Source organism: Podarcis pityusensis (genome assembly GCF_964106645.2).
Source record: "Podarcis pityusensis genome assembly, chromosome: 5".
NCBI classification, from domain to species: Eukaryota; Metazoa; Chordata; class Lepidosauria; order Squamata; family Lacertidae; genus Podarcis; species Podarcis pityusensis.
Window position 1 is genome coordinate 61,470,591 of NC_138032.1, and position 25,803 is coordinate 61,496,393.

General features: G+C 41.6%; 1 protein-coding gene across 4 annotated transcripts in view; it reads left to right on the plus strand.

Annotated features, from left to right (window-relative positions):
* The window catches only part of INPP5A (inositol polyphosphate-5-phosphatase A), a 232,379-nt gene that overhangs the window by 195,993 nt on the left and 10,583 nt on the right, over nucleotides 1–25,803 (plus strand). For all 4 annotated transcript variants that reach the window (XM_081007209.1, XM_081007211.1, XM_081007210.1 and 1 more), the window contains one exon: nucleotides 13,034–13,107. In XM_081007209.1, the coding sequence (XP_080863335.1) occupies nucleotides 13,034–13,107 (74 nt within the window). The remainder of the gene's footprint in view (nucleotides 1–13,033; nucleotides 13,108–25,803) is intronic.

Consider the following 25,803-nt stretch of genomic DNA (forward strand, 5'->3'; position numbering starts at 1 on the left):
GAGGATTACCTCAAAGGCACCATTGTGCTCATGGGCACCACGTTGGGAAGTTCTGCAATATACACTTGCATGAGGATGTCTTGTTGAACTGAGTCGGACTTACTTCTGAGTAGACATGCATAGGATTACAATGTAAGACAAAAAGAAAAATACTTAGAACCTCAGAAATTTAACAGTGCGATCTTTACTATACTTAGCAAAAGTAAGTCCTGCTTAATTCAGTGGGGTTTACTCCAAAGTAAGCAGGGTTAGGATTGCAGCCTCATACAAGTTCCCTGTGAAAACAAGCAGTAAAACTGTGTTTGGAGTTAAATCACTGGCTAACTGGTGAAATTTGTTGCCCCTCCAGAGTAATTCTACATTGTATATAGCTTGTGTAAGCAAAAGAAACTGGGAAGAAATAGACGTAAACTGAGGCAAATTTATCCTTGGGTTGTTATAGTATACGAGTTTCTAACACCCCTCTACAAAGAACGCAGCTGAGATACATAGGTTTAAAAACTGCTCCTTTTAATTCTAAGTTATAGCTTTATATATGCTATGACTGGGAACTGCACCCACCATGGGAAGCAGGAAGTAGGTTATGTATCTAGCCTGCACTCCAGAGAGTTTGCTAGAACTGGAAAAGAGCAAAGTTTGATGCTTGTGGTCTCCAGAAGGATGTAACACCTGCATGCATCCATTTTCCTCCAATGCAGATTGCACCAGGGCCTGATTCCCACTAGCGTATCCACACCTTTGAGGTGATGCGGGGAAATATTCTGCAGTTGTGGTCTGTGGTAGCCCTTTCACACATACAAGGCATCACCTTAGGTCAGAGTTACTGAGTAGTGATCCAAAGATGCGCCTCAGTTTCCTGAGCCCTCAGCTGCTGATAACCTTAAGATTAGGGGTGACTGCAGAATCCAATTCCAGCCCAGTTTTTGAAGTTCTACTGTGTCTGATAATTCTTATCAGCACAGAACTCAAACTATACAAATCTGTTATTGAGATACAGTTCCAGAGCTTTGCAAGCTAGGTGAGAAGAGATTTGTGCTCCTCCTCCTATCTGTTTGTAGTAAAAACAACAACAACCGCCAAGCACATGGTTCTAGCTTTTGTATTTGTTTATTTTAAAAAAGTTGTTTTTTAAATGAACTTTACCGCTGCCACAACACACTCACACACACAAACCAATTTTTCTTTTATGGTTTTTGTCTGTGGAACTGCGCATTAGGGCAATTGTGCAGCGTTTTAGTGAAATTGGACATGCGCACATGTGCAAAATGCATTCCAAAGTCCTGCTGACATTCAACCAGGGTGGAACCAAAGATATGTTAGCATCTTGGAACAATTACAAAGCAGAACTGAAGGGATCCGATCAAGGCTCATCCAGATTTAAGATTAACCTTCAAAATCAGAGTCAAGTGGTATTTCACTGGGCATGACATGATTCACATCTTTAGCCCAGGAAAAATAAGCAAACGAATCAGTGCATTCTGCAACTGATATTCATTTAGAACACAGGGCATGGATTTACAACAGGGGTGAGGAACCTCCAGTTTGTAAGCGTAATCTGCCTTGTCAGGCTTCCCCATTTAGCAGGGTAGGCCAAGTTTTGAGCAAGCCATACCCACCTGTCCTACATTTGGCATCAAGCGCCAGGCAGTTAAAGACAGACCTTTGTCAAAAGGGGCTTTGCAGGCACCGCCACTTGACAGTGCCTGCAAAGCCCCATTGCTCTGTAGCTCCCTAGCACCTAACAACCAACTGAGAAGTGCTGCACAAGGGACTTTTTATTCCTCCTTCCAGTAGTTTAATCACCCTCTCTAGTAGCCTGAGAGAATGCAGCCATGGCTTATTCCTGATATTAAATTCCCCTTATTTCCTATCTGAAAGTATGTCTGACAGTTTGACTGACTTTCTCATATGGGCCCATAATCCTTTCTAATCTTTGGCTTTAACTGTTGACCACATCTGGAACATGGTGTTTGATCTGCTTGCCGATCATTCAAGAGAAGAGTATGCTTCTGATCGTTGAGCATTATTCTCGTCATTAGTTTTCTTAGCATTTGCTGTATCTACGCCTCTGTCTCCTGATTCATGTGGTACACCTATCAGTTCCGATTGCCCTTCTGTTTAGAGTGTGACTCTTTGAAATTTGCTTGGAAAAATATTGTCTGTTGGCACCAAAGAAGATGCAGGAGTCATAAAAATAAAGAGAATTGAACCCCACCATGGGGTTGCTGTGGTGTCACAGGATGACCTGAGAGAAAAGTTCAGACAGAAAGGATTGGAAAGGTGGAGCTAGAAGGGCTGAATTTCCTACTTTGAAGGCATTTATAATTCTTGCTGGCTTCTTGGTAAAAACATAGCTGAGTTCATTTTTTGTGAGCCAGTAAGTATACATGTATGTTGCTGGTTGGATGATATAATATTATTATATGTGGAGGGCTGAATTTAGAATAAACTTGCATTCATATATTTACAAGCTTCCCACTTTGGTTGACTCAATCCCAAACAAAAGACTGGATTCATATATATCACCGTGACATTTTAGCAGATCCAAAATATTTTGATACATTTCATAAAAGAGATTTTCCCCTGAAGCATATATTCTGGTTAACAGCTGGACTTCATTAAAGGGAACACTTCCAATTGCCCTTTGATTATGGAACTTTGTTTAATAAATTCATATAGAGAAGAAAAGTTATCTATAATAAGGTGCAAAGCACTTCTGTTTACAAAGTGTGTATATGTCTTTCCAAAATTTAAAATAATTTGGTATTCAGCTTTTATTTCGTTTTTAAGAGAATCTAGCAAGAATTTTTAAAGGGGAGGAAAACAGGTGGCAGAAATCTGATATATATTTTTTTTAATGCTTCAAAGTAAATCCCAGGAAGAACAGATGAGAGAGGAGATAAGATAGAGGTTTCCAATCAGCAAAAGACCTTTTACGAAGCTTTGATAAGCGTGTGTGTGAATGGGTGCACATGAAGGTTAAGGAAATGGCATCACTGAAAATGTATTAATCAATAGACAAGATATAGCACAATGCACTCTTCCCAATGGCCTTGGCTCTGACCCTTTTAAAGATAATGGGAATACTGCCCACTAAGAACTAGATTAGGGCGATCAAACGCATTTCATCAGGGTTTGACTTGAACCCTGATCCCAGAGGTGAAAAGGCAGAGGTTTATCCACTACGCCATCCAGCCCCTGTCCAGATAAAATCTTGAATATGATGTATAAGGGGTAAATTAAGACGAGGGAAAGGAACTGATAGCTCAGCATCACAGTTGCCTAGGATTTGGGCGGAAGGGTGAATGGGTGGTAAAATGCAAAGGAACATTAGAACAATCAGTGTGTTGGTCTCCTTAAAATGAGGACTGTTCTGCGAGGAGATTATAGCAAATAATTTAAAGAGGAATGCAGTGCTTGGAACCAGCATTTTTTTCAGAGGAAATCTGCTTTCTGTCTATGGCACAAAGTGTTGTGGACTATAGTACAGTGGCCACCCTTATTATACAATCTTGAATCCAGAGAAAACATGCATGGATGAGCCCCTAGATTATTTTGGAACTCACATAATGCAGATAGTGGGAATGGAGGACTAAGCTACCTTCCTCGGCCAATAGCTCAACAGGTCAGAGTGCCATGCTGGTAAAGGTGAGGCTGTGGGTTTGAATCTTATGAAGAGAGGGCAGATGAAGGAATGCGGGTCCTCCTTCATACAATTGCTGTAGCCATGTCTGATCACCAGCATCTCCTGGTAAGATCTAGGAACGGTGCTTGTCTGGAATGTCAAAAAGCTGCTACCATTCAGTGTAGGCTAAGGAGGGAGGAATCTCTATTCCTGCAGATGTTGCTGGGCTACAGCTCCCATCATCTCTGACCATTAATCATGGTGGTTGAGGCTGCTGGCAATTGGAGCCCAACAATATCTGGAGAGCTACAGGTTCCTCACCCTAGGTGCAGATAAATACTGAGTGGTACAGACCAATGGTCTGACTTGGTATAAGGCAGTTAGCTTCCTGTGTTCCTGGAACTTCTCCTACTGCTGGAGGAATCTCTGGTAGTTTGGTGTCCGCTGTAGAATGCAAGTCTCCTTCCCCCGACTTCTGTTGATACATCCCAGGTGTATTTTATAGTACTGACTAACTCACTCATACAAGCTCATATGGAGGTACTTATGTATCTCCGTGACATTTTGCTTTTATTTGAAAAAATATAAATAAATAACTAAATCCAATGACCAAACTAGCACCCACGTTCAGGGAATAAGCCACAGCGCAGAGCATATCTCAAGGGCCTGAATCTCCACGCAATTTGGTGGAAGCACAGGTAAAAGTAGGTGGTCAATTCTTCTTTATCATAAAGTGGAAGATTTAACTTGGGATGCTTCTGCATCTTAATTTTTGTCATAAAGTCATAGAATTGGAAGCAAGGATCATGTAGTCCAACTGCCTGCAATACACGAATTTTGAGACTTCTGTTTCCACAACTTCAGATTTGATTGGTTCCCCCCTCTTCCTGTAGCTTGTGTTTTTAACACTCAATTTATCTTTAGTTTAGGAAGTAATAACATTCTTGGCCATTCAGTCTGTGAGCCCTGCCTTAACTAGTTTGCAGTGAGGACACAAAAGCAGAGGGTTGAGAGGACATAGAAGAGGATTTGAGAAAAATGTAGATTGAACTTCTGTATCGTATCACATAATTTTCTGTAGTGAGTCCATAAGATCTAAATACAGAATGGGCTGTATAGAAAAGAATTTTGAGACAAGGAGATAAGATTTTTTTTCAGTGCCCTCTGCAACTCATAATGGATGCATTGGAGCTCCTTTCTAAACACAACTTACCATTCTCAGGTTTTCCTTTAGTGATCCTAGTTGTCATTTGCTTGGGTGGTGTCACAAGGCACCAGTAGGAGTATGATGTATGGGGTGTGATGTAGAGATATAACACTGACTGGACGTAGAATAAACCTCAGGTTGTTCCTCCCTTCCTTCGTGTTGAAGGTAATGTCTGATATGCTGTGGTTATATGAATGCATAGCAAATCCATTAGAGTAGGGGCATTGAAATACTGGCACTAGAATGTACTAGATATGTACTAGAAACACACATTCACTAATATATTTGAATCACACAAGAATGACAAAAAGGGAATTCTTTGGTCCACGTTCCAGTGTTTTAAATCTCTTTGACTACTTTTTGTCAGATCTTCTCTTGTAGTTGTGGTGTTGAGTGTGTTTTTGTTCTTCCTGAAACTTCATTTCCCTTCCGCAGCTGGGAATTCTCTGGTGGTTGCTGCAGATAGATTTGATAAATGCTGCTAATATCACCTCCTGATCTAACAATGCTCTGACTTTGGTCTGTAGGTCTTGATGAGTAATTGCTGTTGTTCTACTCCAATGACTGAATTAAGTTGCCCCCTTATAAAAGGTTCATACTTCTGTGATTTTAGCCAAGGCAGCTTATACTAGCGTCCCTATGGACAGTGATTCCGCCCCCTGCCTCCCACTTTCAGGGTAGCTGTTTTGCTTTGAGCCTAAGCAAGCAATATTTACACATCTTATTTAACTATTCAGACTGTGTTCTTTCTCCAGCTATTTGAAATGTCAGATTGTTAATTTCAAATGCAAATGTAATCATTGTGTACATTTATATTCTAGGCAAATACTCCAGTAGGCCCATAGCTTGTCCTTGGTTCATAAGAGTAGAAAGACTTTCAAGGAACAGCCCACATTCCATCCCTAAGATAGTTCTAACTTTGTTGGCGTGACAGGTGATGAAGGAAAGACTAGCTGGTGTGACTCCATACGACCAAGAACCATTGGGCTCTCATCCCATGGGTCTTTAACCTTTATTGTGCAAAGAGCTGCTGTTTTGGTACACTTCTTCTTTATGGGCAACCATGTTTTCTTACCATTGCAGAGAGATTAAAATTCAACTGCTGTGTTTTTCTTTCATGGCCATAATCCAGTGAAGCTGTGTGCATGTATGACAGAGAAATCTTCAAGCAGCCAAGGGCTGTTGTTTCTTTAAGTTTTCCTTGTAGCTGCTAAAGCGACAAGCTGGTTTTTTCTGCTTAAAACTGAGAAGTGGATTGCTTCTTCAACGTGTTGTGGAAACATCTGTCTGTACATGTTTTTCTCCTGTTGTCATCACGGTCTTGGAAGCCCCCTGTAAGCAGTGCACCAAGGACCACTGGTAATCATGGAACATAAAAGAACAACTACAAGTCCATTGCTCCAGTGGAACCTTAGGTACTCTTTGCAGAGAAGCTCTGTATCTCCTCCTTTAGGTTTTAAAGACGACTCCCACAAGTCAATCTATGTTTCCAAATGCACACGATTTGTCCCATGCAGTACATCCATCCTTCGGAGGCACTGAGGATACTACACTAACTGCTGTTGCTGTCTGTACAGTAGTTGCAAAGTTATGCCTTGGCACTGGATGCAACAGGATGCACAATTCCATACACTAATGTGCCATCCCACCACGTCATAGAATTAAGACCACTGACCTTGAAACCTACACTTGTAGGGTTGTATCCAATTAATCCAGCGGTTCTCAACCTGTGGGTCCCAAGATGTTGTTGGACTACCCATCATCCCTGAGCTCTGGCCTTGCTAGCTAGGGGTGATGGGAGTTGTAGTCCAACAACATCTGGGGACCCACAGGTTGAGAATTAATCTATACCAAGAGTAGACCCACTAAAACCAATGAACTTAACTTACTCATAGCTAGCTCTTTATTGATTTCTGTGGATCAGCTTTGGCTGTGCCTTAGCCTGTCACAGTCCATAGGATTAACATGTATTAGAACAGGGGTCAGCAAGGTTTATCTTGCCTGGGCCGGATCGGTCCCATGGAGATCCCTCTGTGGGCTGGATCACGTGTTCACCCGTGATTTCCAGCATCTGCGCATGTGCAGATGCGATTTCCGGCGCTGCAGAAGCGAGTCCCCGCACTGCGCTAAACAGCGCAGCGCATAAGCGGGTAGCTCAATTCGGGGGCTGGTGAAATGACCCTCCGCAGGCCGCTTCCGGCCCATGGGCCTTAGGTTGCTGACCCCTGTATTAGAATGTGTGTACCCTGCTTCCTGTTTCCTGCATCACATGGGAGCTACATCACTAAGTTTGCAATGCATTTGCTTAAGTTGTCCCAGTGCCGCCGCCTCCTTATTACGCTTGAAAAGGCTGTTTCTCAAGAATGGCGTTACGAAGAGTAAACTAAACAGAACAATATATTGATTTTCACCTGCAAGCCATTTGCGATTTCTGCGAGGAAAATATTGCACAGTCCAGGGCCAAGTGGTGTGTGATGTATGAACTCATATTCCTGTGCTCAAAATTGCTATTTGTGGTGAGATAAAGCAGCTCCCCACCCCCACCCCCCATTGCAACATAACACATAGCTGGCTTTTAAAAATGGTTTTACAGTACCTGTACATTAATAATAGCAGCCTAATGCTCTGGTTGCAAGGATTCAAGGGGTGGAACAGGAAGGCACCAGCCCTCCCATATTGCCCCCTCCCCCCAAAAAAATGTTATTCAAAGGGATACTCCATCTGAATAAGGAGTTACCCTATAGCCATCACAGCTGATAGCCATTGAGAGATTTGTTCTCTGCAAACTTGTATAATCCCCTTTTGAAATCATCTAAGCCAGTGGTCATTGTCACCGAAACTTGTGGCAGTGAATTCCATAAATGAATTAGGCATTGTGCAAGAAAGTCTTTCTTTTCTTTTTTCCTACTGCCAATCAATTCCTCGGAGTGGTTCATTTCTCAAATCTCATGAGTAGGAAAAAAATGTAACTTTCCCCACACTGTGCATAAGTTTGCTTTCTTATATATAAACCTCTGTCGTGAGCGATAGAGAAAAAGATCAACCAAATTTTTAAACACATAACCTGCTAAATAATTTATAGTTCTTAGTGTTTGGAGGGGGGGACCTCCTCCCCCCCCAAAAATAAATGCACACTTTCCTTGAACACAGTTGGTCTTGCTTGTGAGTAGACATGCATAGGGTTTCCCCCCTGAGTTAAAGCACTCAAAATAATTCAGCCTTCCCTCATAAATAATATGCTTCAACACAGTGAATATAAAAAACACAAAAATACATAACACAGCATCAAACAATAAACACACATACACACAAAAAGTTTAAAAGGCCATGTTGTTGTTTAGTCGTTTAGTCGTGTCCGACTCTTCGTGACCCCATGGACCAGAGCACGCCGGGCTCTCCTGTCTTCCACTGCCTCCCGCAGTTTGGTCAAACTCAAGTTGGTAGCTTCGAGAACATAGATTGTTTAATTAGCCAAAGACCTGAGAGAAGAGGAATGTTTTTGCCTGGCACCTAAAGATATGTAATGAAGGCACCAGCCGAACCTCCCTGGGAAGAGTATTCTGCAAGTGGGGAGCCACTGCAGAAAAGGCCCGTTCTCATGTTACCACCTCCCGGACGTCTCACGGAGATGACCTACGAAGAAAGGCCTAGGATAATGGTTGCAGGGTCTGAGCCGGTTCATATGGGGAAAAGCGGTCCTTGAGTTCTAAAGTACAGATGACTCCTGGCTTACTGAGAACAGGCAAGAAGGAGTACACGCAGTACTTCAAATATGGCAGCGGCATAAATTTCATACAGCCTCACGATGCTGTTCATTTTATGTTTGATCCCTTTCCTAACAATCCGAGACATGACATTTTAATTTGTCACCACCGCCGCACGCTCGGCTGGCATTTGGAGAGGGGTGTGTGGCTGAGCAGGAAGAGCAGCTCAATGAGAGTCCTAAGAGCCAGACAGATAGACTTTGGCCTCTGGGCCTGAGCTTTCCTCTCTCTGTACTAGAACTGCCCAAAATAATAACAGTAAGAATGCCTATCGTGTCCCTCCAGCAGCTGGCGCTTGCTTACAAAGCCCAGCATTGCAGCTGTAAGGATGTCCCCGCTCCTTAAAGAGTTCGGAGAGGCTACAGGAGGCTGCCAGCACAATTGTGTTCCTGTTATCTGTCATCTGTGTCACAACAATATCAATAGCTCCTCTGCAATACACAGCACATAACTAAGCAAGCAACCACCCACAGTACATAAAAATGTCAGAAATGTCTGCGGCTGTTACTGGGGAAAGAGGTGGGAGCTAAGTGTCTGGACCACCATTAACCCTTATCTAGGCCCTGGCCTTTCTGTCAGATCCTGAATATTGTCATAACAAAGCAAACTGGATGTACACACTGTAGATATTTTGAATTCATCTAGGAAGACAATGCAGCTATTTAGCTCCCCCCGGCCTCTGGAATTCTCAATGAGTATTCTTTACCATTGTGTTCTATGAAGCATTGTTTGCTTATTCTGTCTTTTGCATTTTTATATTTTACAAGCAGCCCTCCTTTCTCAAAATGTTCTTTTGTCTTGGCTTCTTAGATAAAAAAAATTCTCACAGAAATGCTTAAAAACTGTCAGTTTGTAAACATACACTAAGCCATGTCTGCTCAGGAGTGCCAAAGAATTTAATGGGGTTTACTCCCAGGTAAGTGAGGTTAGGACTCCGGCCTAGCTTTTTTCTTTTTCCCTCCATCATAATTGTATTGAAAGGCAGTTTTGCACCATACTTCCATGAGGCTGTAGTCCTATACCCACTTGTCTCATTGAACCCAGTGAACTTACATCTGAGTAGACACAAACAGGATTTCACTCGTTTCCATTAACAAAAGATGCCTTGAATGTAGTAGCAAACAACTGCTAACAGATGCTATTGATTAGTCATATTACAACATACATGTGAATATGTAAACACCATGTTAGCAGTTCACCAGTTCCATAGATGAACTGAATATTATGGGACAAAAGCCAGTGTTCTGTTGAAATGCACCCATTGGGCTTGTGCAGTGTTCACAAACTGTTGGACAAAATCAAGGCAGTATCTGCAGGGCTTTGTCTATCAGCTCAAGGCATTTATCTATGTATTGAGTAGCACCTGCTCATCTACTGTACTATGGTTGAATGAATCACAAATCAACACTTGCAGAATGAGTATCATATGCAAAGAAAGGGCTGTGAAATCAGAGGACTTGATGCAGATCTAAGACTTCTGGCTACTGTTGGTTCTGCTGCTCTGATAGGACTGCATGCTCTCTCTGTCTCCAGCGCCTCTCCTCTCCTAAGAGTCTCCCTGCACTGCCAGCCTTAACTACAGTTTGTACTACAGTGGTACCTCGGGTTACAAACTTAATTAATTCCAGAGGTCCGTTTTTAACCTGAAACCGTTCTTTCACTAATGGGGCCTCCCGCTGCCAACACACTGCCAACGCACAATTTCCATTCTCATCCTGGGGCAAAATTCTCAATCCGAGGTACTACTTCTGAGTTAGCGGAGTTTGTAACCCAAAGTGTTTGAACCCAAAGCATTTGTAACCCGAGGTACCACTGTACAGCTGCACTAACATTAACCATGGTTAAAGCTAATGAGGGAAACAAGGGAAACTTGTTTCAAACCTTAGTTAATTGGAAACACTGGTTAAGGTTGTTGGGAGAAATTTGAGCCGGAGTGGGGAAGAAGAGTCCAGTCCCCACAGCTCACCCTAACTCTTATAATGGCTGGGTTTGCACATCACACTAAGTCCAAAGGTGGACATTATTTATTTCACACAATTTATATATTGCTCGATTATAAGAAAGAAAGAAAGAAAGAAAGAAAGAAAGAAAGAAAGAAAGAAACCCTCAAAGCAGTCTATGAAAGGAATAAAACAAAATTATCAGCTATTTAGAACATTCACATAATCATTAAAATCAGCAATGAGCTGAAAAGAGAGTAAACATTCTACATATCTGAGTAGGCTTGCCTAAACAAAATTGTGCCAGAGACTTGTAGTGGATTTACTATTGGGGCCGCTTTGCACCTCCCCAGTCATTTTGCTGCTGTGCCACCCTAAGGCATGGCATGGCTGAGCTATTTCCAGAGTAACCAAGAGCTGTAAACTAAGAACAAACCTTGGTATCGGCTTGGGGCTAGTCTGGGGAGAACTAAGCCAGGCTTCCTCAACCTCGGCCCTCCAGATGTTTTTGGCCTACAACTCCCATAATCCCTAGCTAGCAGGACCAGTGGTCAGGGATGCTGGGAATTGTAGTCTCAAAACATCTGGAGGGCCGAGGTTGAGGAAGCCTGAACTAAGCCATGAACCCAGGTTCAAACACCACACGAAACCGTGTGTTGGGAGGAGTAAAGCAGTTGCAATCTCCTCAGGAGCTTGAGGCTCGTGTCTCTGTGCTAATCCATGAGCTGGTGCATGTAAACCAGACCATTGTGTGATCATCTTCTAGAGTGACTTGTTTGTTTTATTCCAAAGTCCCATGATCAAAGTCCACGTGGCCTTTATGGCACCTCAGGGACTAGACAACTCTTACACTGCTTTTGGATGTAGATTGCTTGCCTTAAAGTTCTCATAATTTGCATACATTTGCAATGAGGGGTTTTTTTATATATATATAAAGCATCTTAAACCATTTCTCTGTTTTTTTCTCCTTGGCATGAGCTATGCAAGAAAGGAAGGAGTGGCATTTCATGCTCCTGTGGGCCCATATTCGTACACCGACAAAAATCCGCCTCGATAGGTGGTTGGTGGCGCTGCAGAGATTGTAGACAAAATGGGTGGGCCACAGGGAGGGTAGCTAATCAGTTGTGCAGGTGGTTCAGGTATCTGCTTTTCACACAGATAATTAATGTGTACAAGTAGCTGCTAATTGCACATTTCAGGAATGATTTATGACAGAGCGGAGGGGAAAGAAGAACACAATCTAATTTCATTCGGAACCTCTGCCATTCATACAATGGTATCAGCACAGCTGTGAGTTGGGACATGATTAATGAACAGGGAGTAAACACACAGGCTCTATAAGGAGAGCTATTTTTGATGGTATGCTTGTCAAAACCGAAAGTGGCATTTACAGCAATGGATCGGTAGCACTATAGGTTCATTTGCACGTCGGACTCGACGCTGGTCTTGGTTCTTGGATGAAGATTATTATTTTTTTATGCCCATCAGGATAGTTCCTGTTTTGAAATATAGACTACTAGTATTGTGCTTTTATGAGGAGGGTGTTTGTTTTTTGGCTTTGGAGCACAATGTTAAGCTACACACTTCCTTTCTTTGTGGCAATCTGCAGGGGGGAAACTTTGTCCGGGGGTTCATACGCTTCTTTCGGTACATTAAAGCTGGCTTAATATCTGTCTCTAGTATTGTGTCTTCACTGCTGCCGCCTAGGAACACAACTCTATAAATAATGTGTTGTATCAAGTGATACATAAATAATATTGTGACTGCCTCAGAATAGCTGAATAGGAATACTGCTTGCTTTTGTGGTCAAATGGGGCTGTTCTGCATAGCCTTGCGGTTTGGTTTTATTTTGCAGGTAAATTTTAAGATGACAGTTTGGGTTCTTGTTTTTATGTTTTTATCATAACTTCTGTTCTAGGCAGAAGAGTACAGCAGCTAATATTACCACCATATGAGCATATTTTGTTGAGTCGTTAGCATCTTAATTTGCTATATATTAATATTCTGAACAGCTAATTAGTTTTACCTCCAAAAAAGTAAAATTAGTGCTTCTTTAACAATGAGCTAATCTTTGAAAGGAGCAAATTCCCCCATGGTGGGCCCCTAGTATAATAGCAAAGTTGAACACTTTCTGAGCATTCATAAGAAATTCATATTGTGTGTTTTTAATGCTCATTGCTGTTTCTTTTTCTCATAATAATAATAATAATAATAATAATAGACCTGTTCACAATATTTTAATCCGGCATCATGTTTTCCTTTCTTCATTTATTTTGTTTTGAAATTTACATTTTTCATGACAATTCCCCAAATCAGTGTACAATAAAATAATAAAATCACAAAACAGCATCATAAAGCAAAACATTAACAATAGCTTGAAACCTATCACGGTGTAAGTATTGCAGCTTAAAATGTACTCAACAATTACCTTTTTTGAAGAAAACAAGGGTTTATTTGTTTACTTGTTTTAATTCTGGTTTCTTTTTCCTCCCATTAGCTTTTGGAATTTGACAAAGAGCTGTCAGTCTTTAAAGACAAATTATATGAACTGGACATTTCGTTTCCTCCCAGGTAAGATATGTATGCAAGTGGTTTATTTAATTAACATCCTAACTCTAAGCACACTTTGGAAATCTGGTAAGTGAGAACTAGAATGCCATTCATTGTAAAGTTTGTGTTGTTGGGAATGCAAAAGAAACTGTATCCAGTCCTGTAGTTTCAGTTTTCTCTGGATTAAGGCCAGAATGTTTTATATGGATACTGTTAATCGTCTAAAAGTCTTACAGCTCTCCTTTCTTTAAATTTGCTTACCAGCATGGATTTTCTCATGTTTGTTCAACAGTTATAGAACTACAGGCGTGTGATTTTCCCCAAAATAAAGGTTTCTGCTATGATACCTATCTAAAGGAGGCAAAAATATCCTATATTCTTGAAGTGTGAACTGTGGAACTCTTGCAATGAAGTGAAAGTGTTTGGGGTAATTACTCTTGTCTAATGAGAATTCAGAGCCAATTGCACATTAATAGAGGATTTAATGTTAGGATTATAATTTTACTTCAGTTTTAGTTTAAGTAGTAATAGACTGGTAGTTCTTTAAGATTATAAAAGTAACAATGTACCCTTAAACACCTTGTGTTGAATATATCTCTGCCTTTCAACATCCCCCCTCCTTCCAAATTTTTCCTAACTTCCAAATAGAAGAGATTTTATCTGTAACTTGTTTTTGGAGAACAGCTAACTCAATTTCCGTATAATAGATATTTTTGCAAGAGAACTTAGGCAATCCATTATTTGTATGAATGACAGGCTTATATTTTTAAGTGTTTTCTGTTATATGGTTGTTGTTGTTTTTAAAAATGATGTTCATTGTGGAGTAGTCAAAAACATAGGATTCATGTGCCAGTGCACACAAGAAACCATCTCTAAAGGCGTTAAGAGTGGTTATAATCATTAGTCAGCTAAGGGAAGCAACAAAAAGAAAGTTATCGCATTATGCTGATGAATTGTTATTAATAGCTCAAAGCATTTCAGCCCAAATGTGTTATTTCGGGGCCTTTGTATAAGAGATAGAAGATGTATGCCAAATAGCATTAGCTCTCATTGTATATTTAGGTGTATACTATCTACATAAAAGAGGACTTTTACTTTTCCTAAAGAACAGGTTTGATATTTCTTAAGTTAGCATGGCCTAACTTCCAGTAGTGAAAATGTGCACCTTAATAAATTTCACAAGGCTGTTTTCCATTTTGATAAGCTCAGTATTCATATACCCTCAGAGAAGTAGATTTAATACATGAGGGACAGCTTTAGGGGTATGAAACCCTTATACTTTTCACACTCATGATATGAGAAAGGCCTCTTCACTGGGCTTCTGCCCTCCACACACTGGAACTCCTGCCAGCCTCTCTCACGCAAAGCATAAACTTGTAGATGCACTCTCTGCTTCACATATGTCAAGGCTCTGATTCTTCTGCTCCTTCCCAGACCCCTGGTCCTTGTGATTTCCCCACCTCCACTTGCCCTGTATTAGCACCAAGCTAGGATTCTTGCTGCTCTGCGTGCCTTCAACCCTCCATTCTTCCCCTATGTTAGGGGCCCATTACTCGGTCCCTACCATACCAATCCCCAACATACACACACACCACTGCCAAGATTGGAGGCAGTAATGCTTCTGAATGCAGTTGCTGGAAACCTCAGGGGGGGACAGTGGTCTTGTGCTTGAGTCTCACTGGTGGGTTACCCACAGGCATCTGATTGGCCACTGTGAGAGCAGTATGATGGACTAGATGAGTCATTGGTCTGATCCAGCAGCCTCTTCCTATGTCCTTCCTTAGTTCTCCTCATCTGCTTGTGGTGAAAAGGCACCCATAGAAATATCATTAAGAATAATGAAGAAATGAAGTTGGAAGAAAGCAGGTACATGTTTTATCTCAAGAGACAAAAACAAATACCTGCTGTTTAGAAATAATACCGACTGAGGGATTTGCACCTTATTTTCTTTGTTTAAAGCTTCCCAACAGGAGAAAGTAAAAAAAGGTAAAGGACCCCTGGACAATGAAGTCCAGTCAGACTTGACTGTGGGGTGCGGCACTCAGCTCACTTCAGGCTGAGGGAGCTGGCATTTGTCCACAGACAGCTTTCCAGGTTATGTGGCCAGCATGACTAAACTGTTTCTGGTGCAACGGGACACGGTGACAAGTGCCAGAGCACACAGAAACACCATTTACCTTCCCGCCACAGCGGTACCTATTTATCTACTCGCGCTGGTATGCTTTCGAACTGCTAGGTTGGCAGAAGCTGGGACAGAGCAACAGGAGCTCACCCCGCCGCACAGATTCGAACCGCCGACCTTCCGATCGGCAAGCCCAAGAGGCTTAGTGCTTTAGACCACAGCGCCACCCACTCCCTTGCAGATAGGAGAAGACTCGCTCATCAGAAGCAAACTCCTCTCCAGAGTTTGGGGGAGTTGGGAGGAAAAGTTGCATTAATCCTTTTTCTAAACAACAGGAAATAAAAGCAGGAACACAGAAATGGTAAATAGGTGGGAGGATATGGGGTGGTGTTTTGATGAGGACCACATTGAATGGACACTGCAAAAAGCTTGGGTGCATGAGTTCAGAATAATCCGTCATGTAGAGGCATCTTTGTCACCATAAGCTTTTTTGGAATTGAAGGCAAGAGTGTGCGGAGTTTGTTCACATTATGGGGTGAGAGGACTCTGTCTAAACTATATAAAAAGGAATAAATCACGAACAGGGGACAGTCCATAAAACAGTGATTACGTAATAAAGTGTAGCGAGAGAATCAAGTGTGCCAAGTACATTTTGGGATGCAAAGGAAGGCGAGTGCCCTGTAAGTTTATGGAAGAGCCACCATGTTCTAAGGCAGGAGTCAGCAACCTTTTTCAGCTGTGGGCCGGTCCACCGTCCCTCAGACCATGTGGTGGGCCGGACTATATTTTTTGGGGAAAATGAACGAATTCCTATGCCCCACAAATAAATCAGAGATGCATTTTAAATAAAAGCACACCTTCTACTCATGTAAAAACACCCACAAATAACCCAGAGATGCAGTTTAAATAAAAGGACACATTCTACTCATGTAAAAACACGCTGATTCCCGGACCGTCCGCAGGCCAGATTGAGAAGGTGATTGGGCCGCACCCGACCCCTGAGCCTTAGGTTGCCTACCCCTGTTCTAAGGGCTTGGCTTTACCGGGCAGAAGAAAGAAATGCGACTGAAATGCATTTCTTAAGTAAGGCAAATGTGCACAATGGATGAAGACTGCAGTTGTCATGAGTCCTGAGACGTCGCCAGGCTGACATCTCAGAGTGCCAGACTGAGATGGGCAAGGAGGGGGAACTGGAGGATGGCATGAGGTGGGTTAAGTCAGGGGAACAGAGGCTGAAAGATGTCAGTAATTCCCTCCCCCAAGATACAGCTGCTCTGGATGAGGAAGCTCTCGTCCTTCCTCTCAGATAAGAGCCTCTGTTGTGGTGGTCTGAGCAGGAATCGCGACAGCAATCTTAACCCCACTTACCTGGAAATATGATCCATCGAATTCAATGGTTCTTCAAAGCAATGGGTATTTTGGTTCCTTGTCAGTCTACATCCTTTTGCCAGCTAAGTAAATGAAATACTAAACTGAACTAAACTCAATGACTGAGTTGCTTCTTAACACATTGTAATCACCTCCGGTGGCCATTAAAGATGGATAAAGTATGGTTTCAGCAGCAAACGGGTTTGCCTTACTAATTATGGAAGGGGCATTATTTATTTGAAACATTTGTAAGGCACTTGTAAATACGCTCAAAATGATCCCAGGTATATAAACCAACAGAGCGAAAGAGGTGAATGCTTGGATAATTCTCAGTCACCCCATCCAGAAATGGTAGCGCTCTTAAATTTCTTTGTGGCAGAAAATGTACCCTGAAGAAAGTTGCATTCTCCCTGACTTGCGTTTTGGTTTCAAGAATGCGATACAAGCTGTAAATTCATATCACTTACCCTCAAGAAGTCATCCGTCAGGGCAGGCGTGACAGCTTTGAACACTGCACACCCTCGTGATGAATTTGGCTTTCCCGTGTTAGTGGTGGTCCTGGAGCCAGAGAGCCATGACACTGCTGTGATGAAGTGCCAGTGGTCTGACAAGAAGAGTCAAGATGACTTGTTTAGGTACAGGAGGCAGTAAATACGCTGGGACCTGAATAAAAAAAGATGATGGTGCGCCTAGACTTTTGGCAAGCAATGGGAGAGGGAAGGAGAGAAGTGTTTTGAAAACTAATTCATAAAAACCAACTTGCAATTTTTGAGGTTATCCATTCATTTTCTTGGTTTGGGAGCTGCCGTTTAGGATTCAAGTTTTATACATTGTTTTAGGCAATTTAAAGAAGATCTTTTTACTATAATCCTTCAGATGCAATAAGCACAATCGAAGCACTTTGAAAACCTGCTGGTTTTGATAGCAGGCTTTAGCACATTCTTAGCTTTTCCCCAGCAAAGTCAACAGGGTTTTAAGGCTACAGTCCTCTAGACACTTCGCTCAGAGTAAGTCCCGTTGAGCACAATAGGGCTTACTTTTGAGTAGACATGTACACAATTGCAATGAAAATTTGGCTCGATTACTGCATATGCAGCATTTCAACATTTAAAATATGCTATATATTGTTAGAACTTCCCCAGGGGCACTTTGAAGGCCAAAAGGTGGTGTGCAAATTATTTTGTATAAAATATGTATATTATTTCCCAAAACTAGCAGAATGACCAACACCACAAAAATCAGGGCAGAGAGGGAGTCTGTGTTTTTCAGGTACTAATATAGGAGCTCATGATATGGGCCTGCACAGAGCAACGGTAGAGTTCATCTGTTTTCCTATTTCTGCTTAGAATCTTCACTATGCTTACAAGAAAAAATTCTGTACTCATGTGCAACAGTCTTGCTTTGATTTTGAAAATAGCTGCCACCCCCTGTAAATCCCCTGAAAACAGTGTCCATAACTACAGTATATATGTTGTGCTTCCCAGTAGTAATATTATTACATATTTGTATTGGTTTGTTTCTCCTGTGAATCCTAAAGTGATGCTTTTTGTTATACCGTGCTTTCTTTCTTGTTCTGTTTATTGCTGAAATAGTTACTGACATCTTTAACCCTTCTTAGCAATGAAAAAACTTTAGCCGAGAATCATTATCTAACAGGGAGCAGAAATGAAGTATGTTTCCAGATGTCTGTTCTTATTGAACATTGCAATTGAATACTAGGATTCTTTTGGGTTTGGGATAGAATTGCAGGTCCCTAGGCCTGCATGTAAGAAATACATTTTTAAAAGTTTTCTTCTGTTTCTAGCTCTCAGGAGGAAAAAGGGGTTGTATTATTATTATTATTATTATTATTATTATTATTATTAGTTATTGTTATTGTTATTATTCCTGGAAAATTTAAAAGTGAAGCACATTATAAACTGTATTGTAATCAATGACCATCAAAAGCTCTTAACTTCAGGCTCTATCCATTCTTACTGCTGTGGTCCATATTCCGTAGATGTTGTACAAAGTGCTCACTCTTTTTAGGTTTGGGAGACATAATTTGAAAAAAGTTATAGCTTCATTGGGGAGGGGGGAAACCACAACAAAAAGTCAGTTCTTGTCTTTTTAAATTTTAGTTATCATTGAAACCATGCTTTTTAGGCTAACAACAATGTTCATCTTTTTTCACTTTTTTAACCTTCTAACAGTAATTTGGAAATTATATGTGATTTGTACCCGTCTCATCAACAGTTCTTAAGGCAATACTTCATGGTCATTAATACACAATCAAGTAATTAAATTAACACATGAAGTAAGCCCTGTGCTAGTGGCCGTTAACTTTTGCATCAGGAAAACCATCAAAATTGTATCTGAACTTTCCAGCATGTTGCTGTTTGATTGCAAGGAGACTCTTCAACTGCTTGGTGCTATGTGGATCAAGATTAGCATCTACCTAAGGATTCTTCACATCCAGCCCAGATGTTATTCTTCTCCTGGATCATTTGAACCTTGGTTTTCACTCCCAAAATTGGAGCACAAGTTGAGAAATGTTTCTCAAATGAAATTGCATCTTTCTTAAAGATTGCCAATGCACTTAAATAAGATATAGAAGGAAAGAGAAAGCCATCGTTGTTAAGGCATATGTATGTTCTAATCAATTCCGTTATATTTAATTTGATTTATGTACATTCAAAATTGAAGTTCAGGGTCACTTGTGGAAATTGCCCTCATTTGAGGATGCAACAAGAGGATTTACAACCCCCAAAGCGCTAGCCTTTCCGCTCATGTCGTACATGAATTTGCCATCTTTCTGGCAAGTCCTTCCAAGGCTACCCATTGTTTTGAGACTTCGCTGGGATCTCTAGACTCTGCTTCTTCATTTTTTGTTCAGTTTTTTTAATGGAAACTTTTCAACATATAATACAATAAGAGCCAAACAAATATAAACATATAAAAAGGAGAAAACAAAACAAACACACTAAAGAAAGACAACAGAGAGGAAAAGTGGAAGAAAGCCTCTATCGGAGGTGCGTCTTAACCCTTGTGCCACACAAAAGTTGGTGCACCCTCCCAGCTCTCACCTGGTAGATTCTACTTCTTCATAAAGAAATGGGAGACTACATAGCAAGGCAAACAGAACTGAACAGACCTCCTAGTGCTGCACTTGCTCTCAAGGACAATGGTTTTAAATGGTTTCTGCAGAGAGGACTCCTGGTCACATTCTCAGACAGAACTGAGTTGAGAAGGGCACACAGGAGATGTCTATTGGGCATCTATTGATTAACCCACATGAACTGAGAGTGAAGCTTAGCATGCCCCCAGTATTCTCCCATGGCCATATTTTCACTGTTATCTTAATGGTGAAAAGATGTGATACTAATTACTGAATGTTGTCTACTGGAGCCATGTGTATGTTTCTGACCTTCAAGAGGTACTTAACCACCTGTGTGGATGATATTTTCTCTTTTTCAATGGCCTGCTTCACACATAACACTAACTATGCTATGGTTTTCTTAACTCATGATTTTATTAACAAAGCAAATGTTAACCGCGATTGGTCCCACAGACAATCAAACAAGGTTTTTCCAAGATTTGGCATGTTTTCTAGTTACTCATGACTTTATAGCTTGGTAAACATCTTGGTTGAGGTGGGCAACCATGGTTAAGGGTGAGTTCTGGGATTGCACGTAACACTATAATCAAAGCAAAGCAAGTTTCATAAACCAATGGCAGGCCATGGTTTAAGATCATGGTTTGTTGGCAGTAAACAAACTATAGTTAAGCTGCTGGGCAGTTAAGCCATGGTTTAAAAAACCATAGCTTAATAAACCATGGCTTAGCAGTATATGCAAACCAAGCCACTAAGAGTTGGCATTAACTGACAGAGAGGATGGATGTGTTTATTAGCCAAGTCCTGTCTCCGCCCCAATTGAACGCCTGCCGGCACAAGGACCAGCACAGGCCACTTCTGATTTATTGGTGAGCACTGACACCTGAAAAGTCATCCCTTTGGTGAACCTCGGGGTTGGGGTTGGGGGGGAGTCTTTTATATAGCAAATGGTGAGGCCTGTTCATTTTAAACACACTCTTGTTTTCTGCTGTACTAGCGGCGAGAAACTGACTCTAATTCTTTTGAGCGCTGTAGGTTCTGTCAGTCACCTGACACCCTGACATTAAACAAACAGCAAGCTCAGGGTAAGCTGAAAATAGGTCTTTGGTAGACTGTAATCACTATGGAAAGGTGGTAGGTGTGAAAAACGAAATAAGGACATTGTGGTTCGCCATGATACAGGTGGGCAATTGTTAACTTTATCACCTCTCTCTATTAATTATTATAATTATTCTTGTAGCTGTTGTATGGCAGAGATAGGAGCTGACTTGCCTGGGGTTCACACCCAGCTACAAGGTTTGCTTTCAGATAAGTGTGCATGCACAGTAATCTCGTGTATTAATCATTCTCTTAAAAGTGACCTGTTCTTGTTTGTCATTGCATTAGGCTGTCATGTAATTTACTGGTTGGACATATGTTCGTGTCTTAGATATCTTCTCTTCTCTTTGTGAATTCCACATAAACCCCTTCCTTCAGCAGACACCCCCACCCCCCTCACCCCCACCCAACGCTGACAATTTCTTTGCTTTGACACATCTAAGCAAGAATGACAGGTCAAATCTCATTCATAGCTGTGGCATTTTTCGTCTGGATTTCTTGCTAGCTTCCTAGCAGAAGTATATTCTGTAGACCTATTCTGTAGAGAGAACTGGCTTATTTTCCTATTGTCCCCTCCTTCCAAAGAATTTGGGCTTTATTCCATCACATTTCTTCTTTTCTCTGCACTGCACTGAGCAGCGTAAAGCAAGGTCATTCTGAAATACGGCAATGTCCTTTTTTTCCTGATTGGGGTGGGGGGGGAGACGGACGGACACATTTGCCTTTCTCAGTAGCATTGTTCAGGCATTCATCATGCAGAAGCACTCTTAACTGCACCCCCCAAGGAAAATCAGGGTTCCAAAATGCACAGAGGCCTCCACAAGTACAGGATGCTTCCTTGCTGTAGACAAGTCATCCTTGAAGATGCAAAGACCAATGGGGAAGAAAGGGCAGATGTAGAGCCCTCGTGCATGTTCCCCTCTCCTTGCCTGTTTATTTAAGGCCCATTATGAGTGTCTGAATAGGGCTGTCGTAACCTGGGTGCTGTATTTAGTCTCCGTGTGTTACCGGTGATAGCATGAGGTTATTAAACAACTGCTGTTTTATTTTCTTCTCCTTGGTTTCTCTGTGGAAACTTCCCCTGTCAGCACTGTCAGAGTCCAGGTTTTGCAAGAACTCTCTCACTGTAGGAGGAAATCTTACAATAACTCCAGGTGCAATGGTGGGGAGGTTTTTAAAAAATGGCTATGATGAACAGCCAAGGAATGGTTAAGTTGACTTGTAGAGTGGCTCTATCCATTTTTGCCACAATATTAGATTAGTAAAGTGCTTATTTCTAGCATAAAAGGGTTAAGTAAACCTAATTTTCTGTGTTGGTACGCTTAGAACAGGACTGGAGAATCTGTAGCGCTTTGGATGCTGTGGACTACAACTCCCATCATCCACAGCCAGCGTAGCCAGTGGTCAGAGATGATGGGAGTTGTAGGCCAGCAACATTTGTGGACCCAAAGTTGAAGATACAGTGGTGCCTCGCAAGACGAAAAGAATCCGTTCCGCGAGTCTCTTCGTCTTGCGGGTTTTTTCGTCTTGCGAAGCAAGCCCATTAGAGGTTTAGCGGCTTAGCGCTACAGTATTAGCGGCTTAGCTGGCTTAAAGATCAGCTGATAAGCGGCTTAAAGATCAGCTGATAAGCGGCTTAACGATCAGCTGATAAGCGGCTTAGCATCAGCTGTTAAGCGGCTTAAAGATCAGCTGATAAGCAGCTTAGCCATCAGCTGATAAGCGGTTTAGCGGCTTGGGGAAAAGGGGGGGGGGAAGGAAAAAAAACCTGCAGGAACTCGCAAGACATTTTCGTCTTGCGAAGCAAGCACATAGGAAATTCGTTTTGCGAAGCACCTCCAAAACGGAAAACCCTTTCGTCTAGCGGGTTTTCCGTCTTGCGAGGCATTCGTCTTGCGGGGCACCACTGTATTGCCATACTAATTTCTGTTATTCCTGTCTAAGCAGGCTAAATATACTATAGTTTATATTTATTGTTCCAACCTTTATGGCCATTACAGCTAACTAAACATGCCCTAAGAGCATCCAGGAAAGGCATTATTGACATTAACATTCATTGAGGTTGATACCGTCACCCAGGCAATTCACGAGTGTGTGGTGTGGATATGAGCAGATTTTATGTACCAAGAAGGACCTGCCATCTTGCAGCAAAAAGGAAGTTCTTAGTCATCTTTTCCCTAAATGGAAACATTCCATTGCATCCATATTACTAGAAATAGCTAATGCAGCAAGAGGCAAGTGTGCAGGCTCATCGCAACACAACAAATGGTCTATACAGGCCTATAAAAACTACTACTGTACTTGGAATAATTCTACCTTGTTTTGTTTTTTTGTATGTAACCCTATGTGAAACAATGATTCGGGACCTATTTATCCTCCTTACCCTTTGCTGCCAAATTGCCTGGCTGACACACACATACACACCTCTTTTATTGTGACCTTTGACTCTGATTGTTAGCTTGGTCACCATGGTGGTGTTCTACTATTTGCAAGCGGCAGCTGTTTAACTCATTGTACTTTAACTCTTATGTTTGCAAGCCTTGTTTGCCCTCCTGATTTTGCTCAAATGAAATACACATCGTGGCCAGTTAGCTAACAGGGGATCAGAAATATTAGCATTTTGGTCTGTGCAGATTGGTCAATTTAATTCCAACAGAAGTGTATCTTACAGCTTGACCTGATGCAAAGGATGAGCACATGATGAAGGCTCATTAATTATAGCCATTGCCTAAGAGAGATGTTTCAAATGAACTAAGCTGATTGCATCAACAGACTGTTTTGCTTTGGGGGTTTTTTGCACTTGAGGCTCTGCAGATATAGTAATATTAATTAGTACTTTAATCCATGGGAAATATTTACTGGGTGTCTAGCTATGAACAGCTATGCTTATTCTTAAAGGGCTTTTTTCCACATTTGCCGCACAATCCTATCAAATGAAGTATTAACAGGCATCCTGGTTACCTTCAGACAAAATCAGGACCTCGCTTATGAAGAAGGCATAGCATGTATACCCTGCATCCTGTCCATGGCAATCCATGATCCTAAGAAGATTAGAAGGTGACAGTATTATAGAATCCCTTTAGAATCTGCACACAAAAGTCTTCCCTGAAATCTAAAAATAAATCTGTTTGGGGGGGCAAGGGGGTTGCACTAAACTAAAATAGATTATGACTTGGTTGCAGGCCAAGTTAGAAACCTATCATTTCCTTCTGAAAGTAAGTTATCCACATGTAACTGGCCACAGGATTGTTGACAATAGGTGAAAGTCACCTTCCACTGAACTCAATAGCAAACCATCCCGTGATTTAAATGGAGGTACATTTCAGTCTTGGCCAAACTCCAAAGGCCTCTGATGTGCACAGAGTTCAAAAAGATTCGAAAAAATTTCAGAGAATGTGGCATCTCCTTTGAATCAGGGTGAATATCTCATTATTCTTTTTTTTCCAGCTGCTCCAATTGTTTTGGAGTTAGCAATTTGGACTTCATTCATTTAATGCAATTCAAGCACAACAGACATTTTCTTATAGTCACAGAATCCTGGGTGCATGATGTGTGTCCATTATACCAGGTATTACATCAGATGTTGACCCTGCAGAAGTACTTCAAAGTGAAATCAGAATTCTTTTGGTACATCAAGTAAATAAAGCTTAAAATGTATCATCCCGTTAGATATACACCATTGGGATATACTACTGTATCTTCAAATTCCAAGTTATATAAATTTCCAGTAGTTTTTGTGGGATATATCATTCACTGAAGCAGTCAAATACAACATTTCCTGTTTCCTAGAGTGGACACACAGGGGAATGTTGCTCCAGACAGGGAGGACTTCCTGTCATACCTGTTCTGGAGCATCCTCCCCGTGTATGTGACCAGGTAGAGGGGCATGACCCTAGCAGACCCTGTAAAAGGGCTAGTCATGCAGCCATCTTCCTCTTTTTGCTCTTTTGGGGTTCTTTTGTTGCTCTTTTGCCATCTTCCTCTCTGAAGAGCAGTAGAATGCTGAATTTCAAAATTAGCATTTGACAGCACAATATGGACCTTCAAAGGTTCTGCAGTTTTTGTTCAAGACAACAATAAAGCCCAAGTCATTTGACTTTTCTCAGAAACTACCCTAATGGGAGTTGCCAAGTTGTGAAATGAACCTTTTGGTTAGGAAACGGTTTTCTTTAATTGGGTGTCTTGTTTGTCCATGGTACCAAATGCTAGCATTCAGATATTTGCCTAGATTTGTTACAAACCTGGGCTCTTCCAGAATTCTTATTGCTTTGAACCTCTTGAAGCGGAACCAGGTCATCTCATCACAGTAAACCATGGTTTGCCATGAATGCAGAGATCTCTCCCACTTTGCTCCTCACCTAGCAGAGTATCAAACCACAACTCCTGGCTTAGCATTACTTCTAAACCTGAGGCCATGGTTTGTTTCTCTTCAGATAAACCACAATTGGTAAGCCAATAACAAACCTTGGCTTCATATCATGATTTGCTTGCAGTGAATCCAACCACAGTCCCCAGTTCATATGTAACACTAGGCCAGAGATCATGGTCTGTTGCGCCCACTTGAATTGGGAGCCATGGTTTACCATGATGTGCAAAGGCAGCCAAGTGTTTGTTTTATACTGGAAGAAGGCTTTTATGTGTACACATATCTAAGATATATGTAGGAGGACCCTAGGGAGGAGATGGGGAGGGTGGGGAACTGACTTCCTCGTCCTGGCTGTCTCACAACCACTAAAATTTACTCTCTTGTAAGAGACCTTGTTCATTGCTTCCTCGGCTGTTATCAGCAAAACACAGAAACATAGGATAAGTTTTATGGACAATTTGTGAAAATACACTGGATGTACAGCTAGCCCAGTTTTAGCAGCTGCTCTCCAGGATCTCAGGCAAACCTCTTTCATGTGTTAGAATTCCTGCTCCATGATTGCAGTCATGGGATTTTTGTCTATCACATGACGGTGTGTGTTTTGACTCCACAGAGTGGGAAGTGATGGAGACAGGATGTTTGTGTTACTGTGTTCCGTGAAGTTGGGAC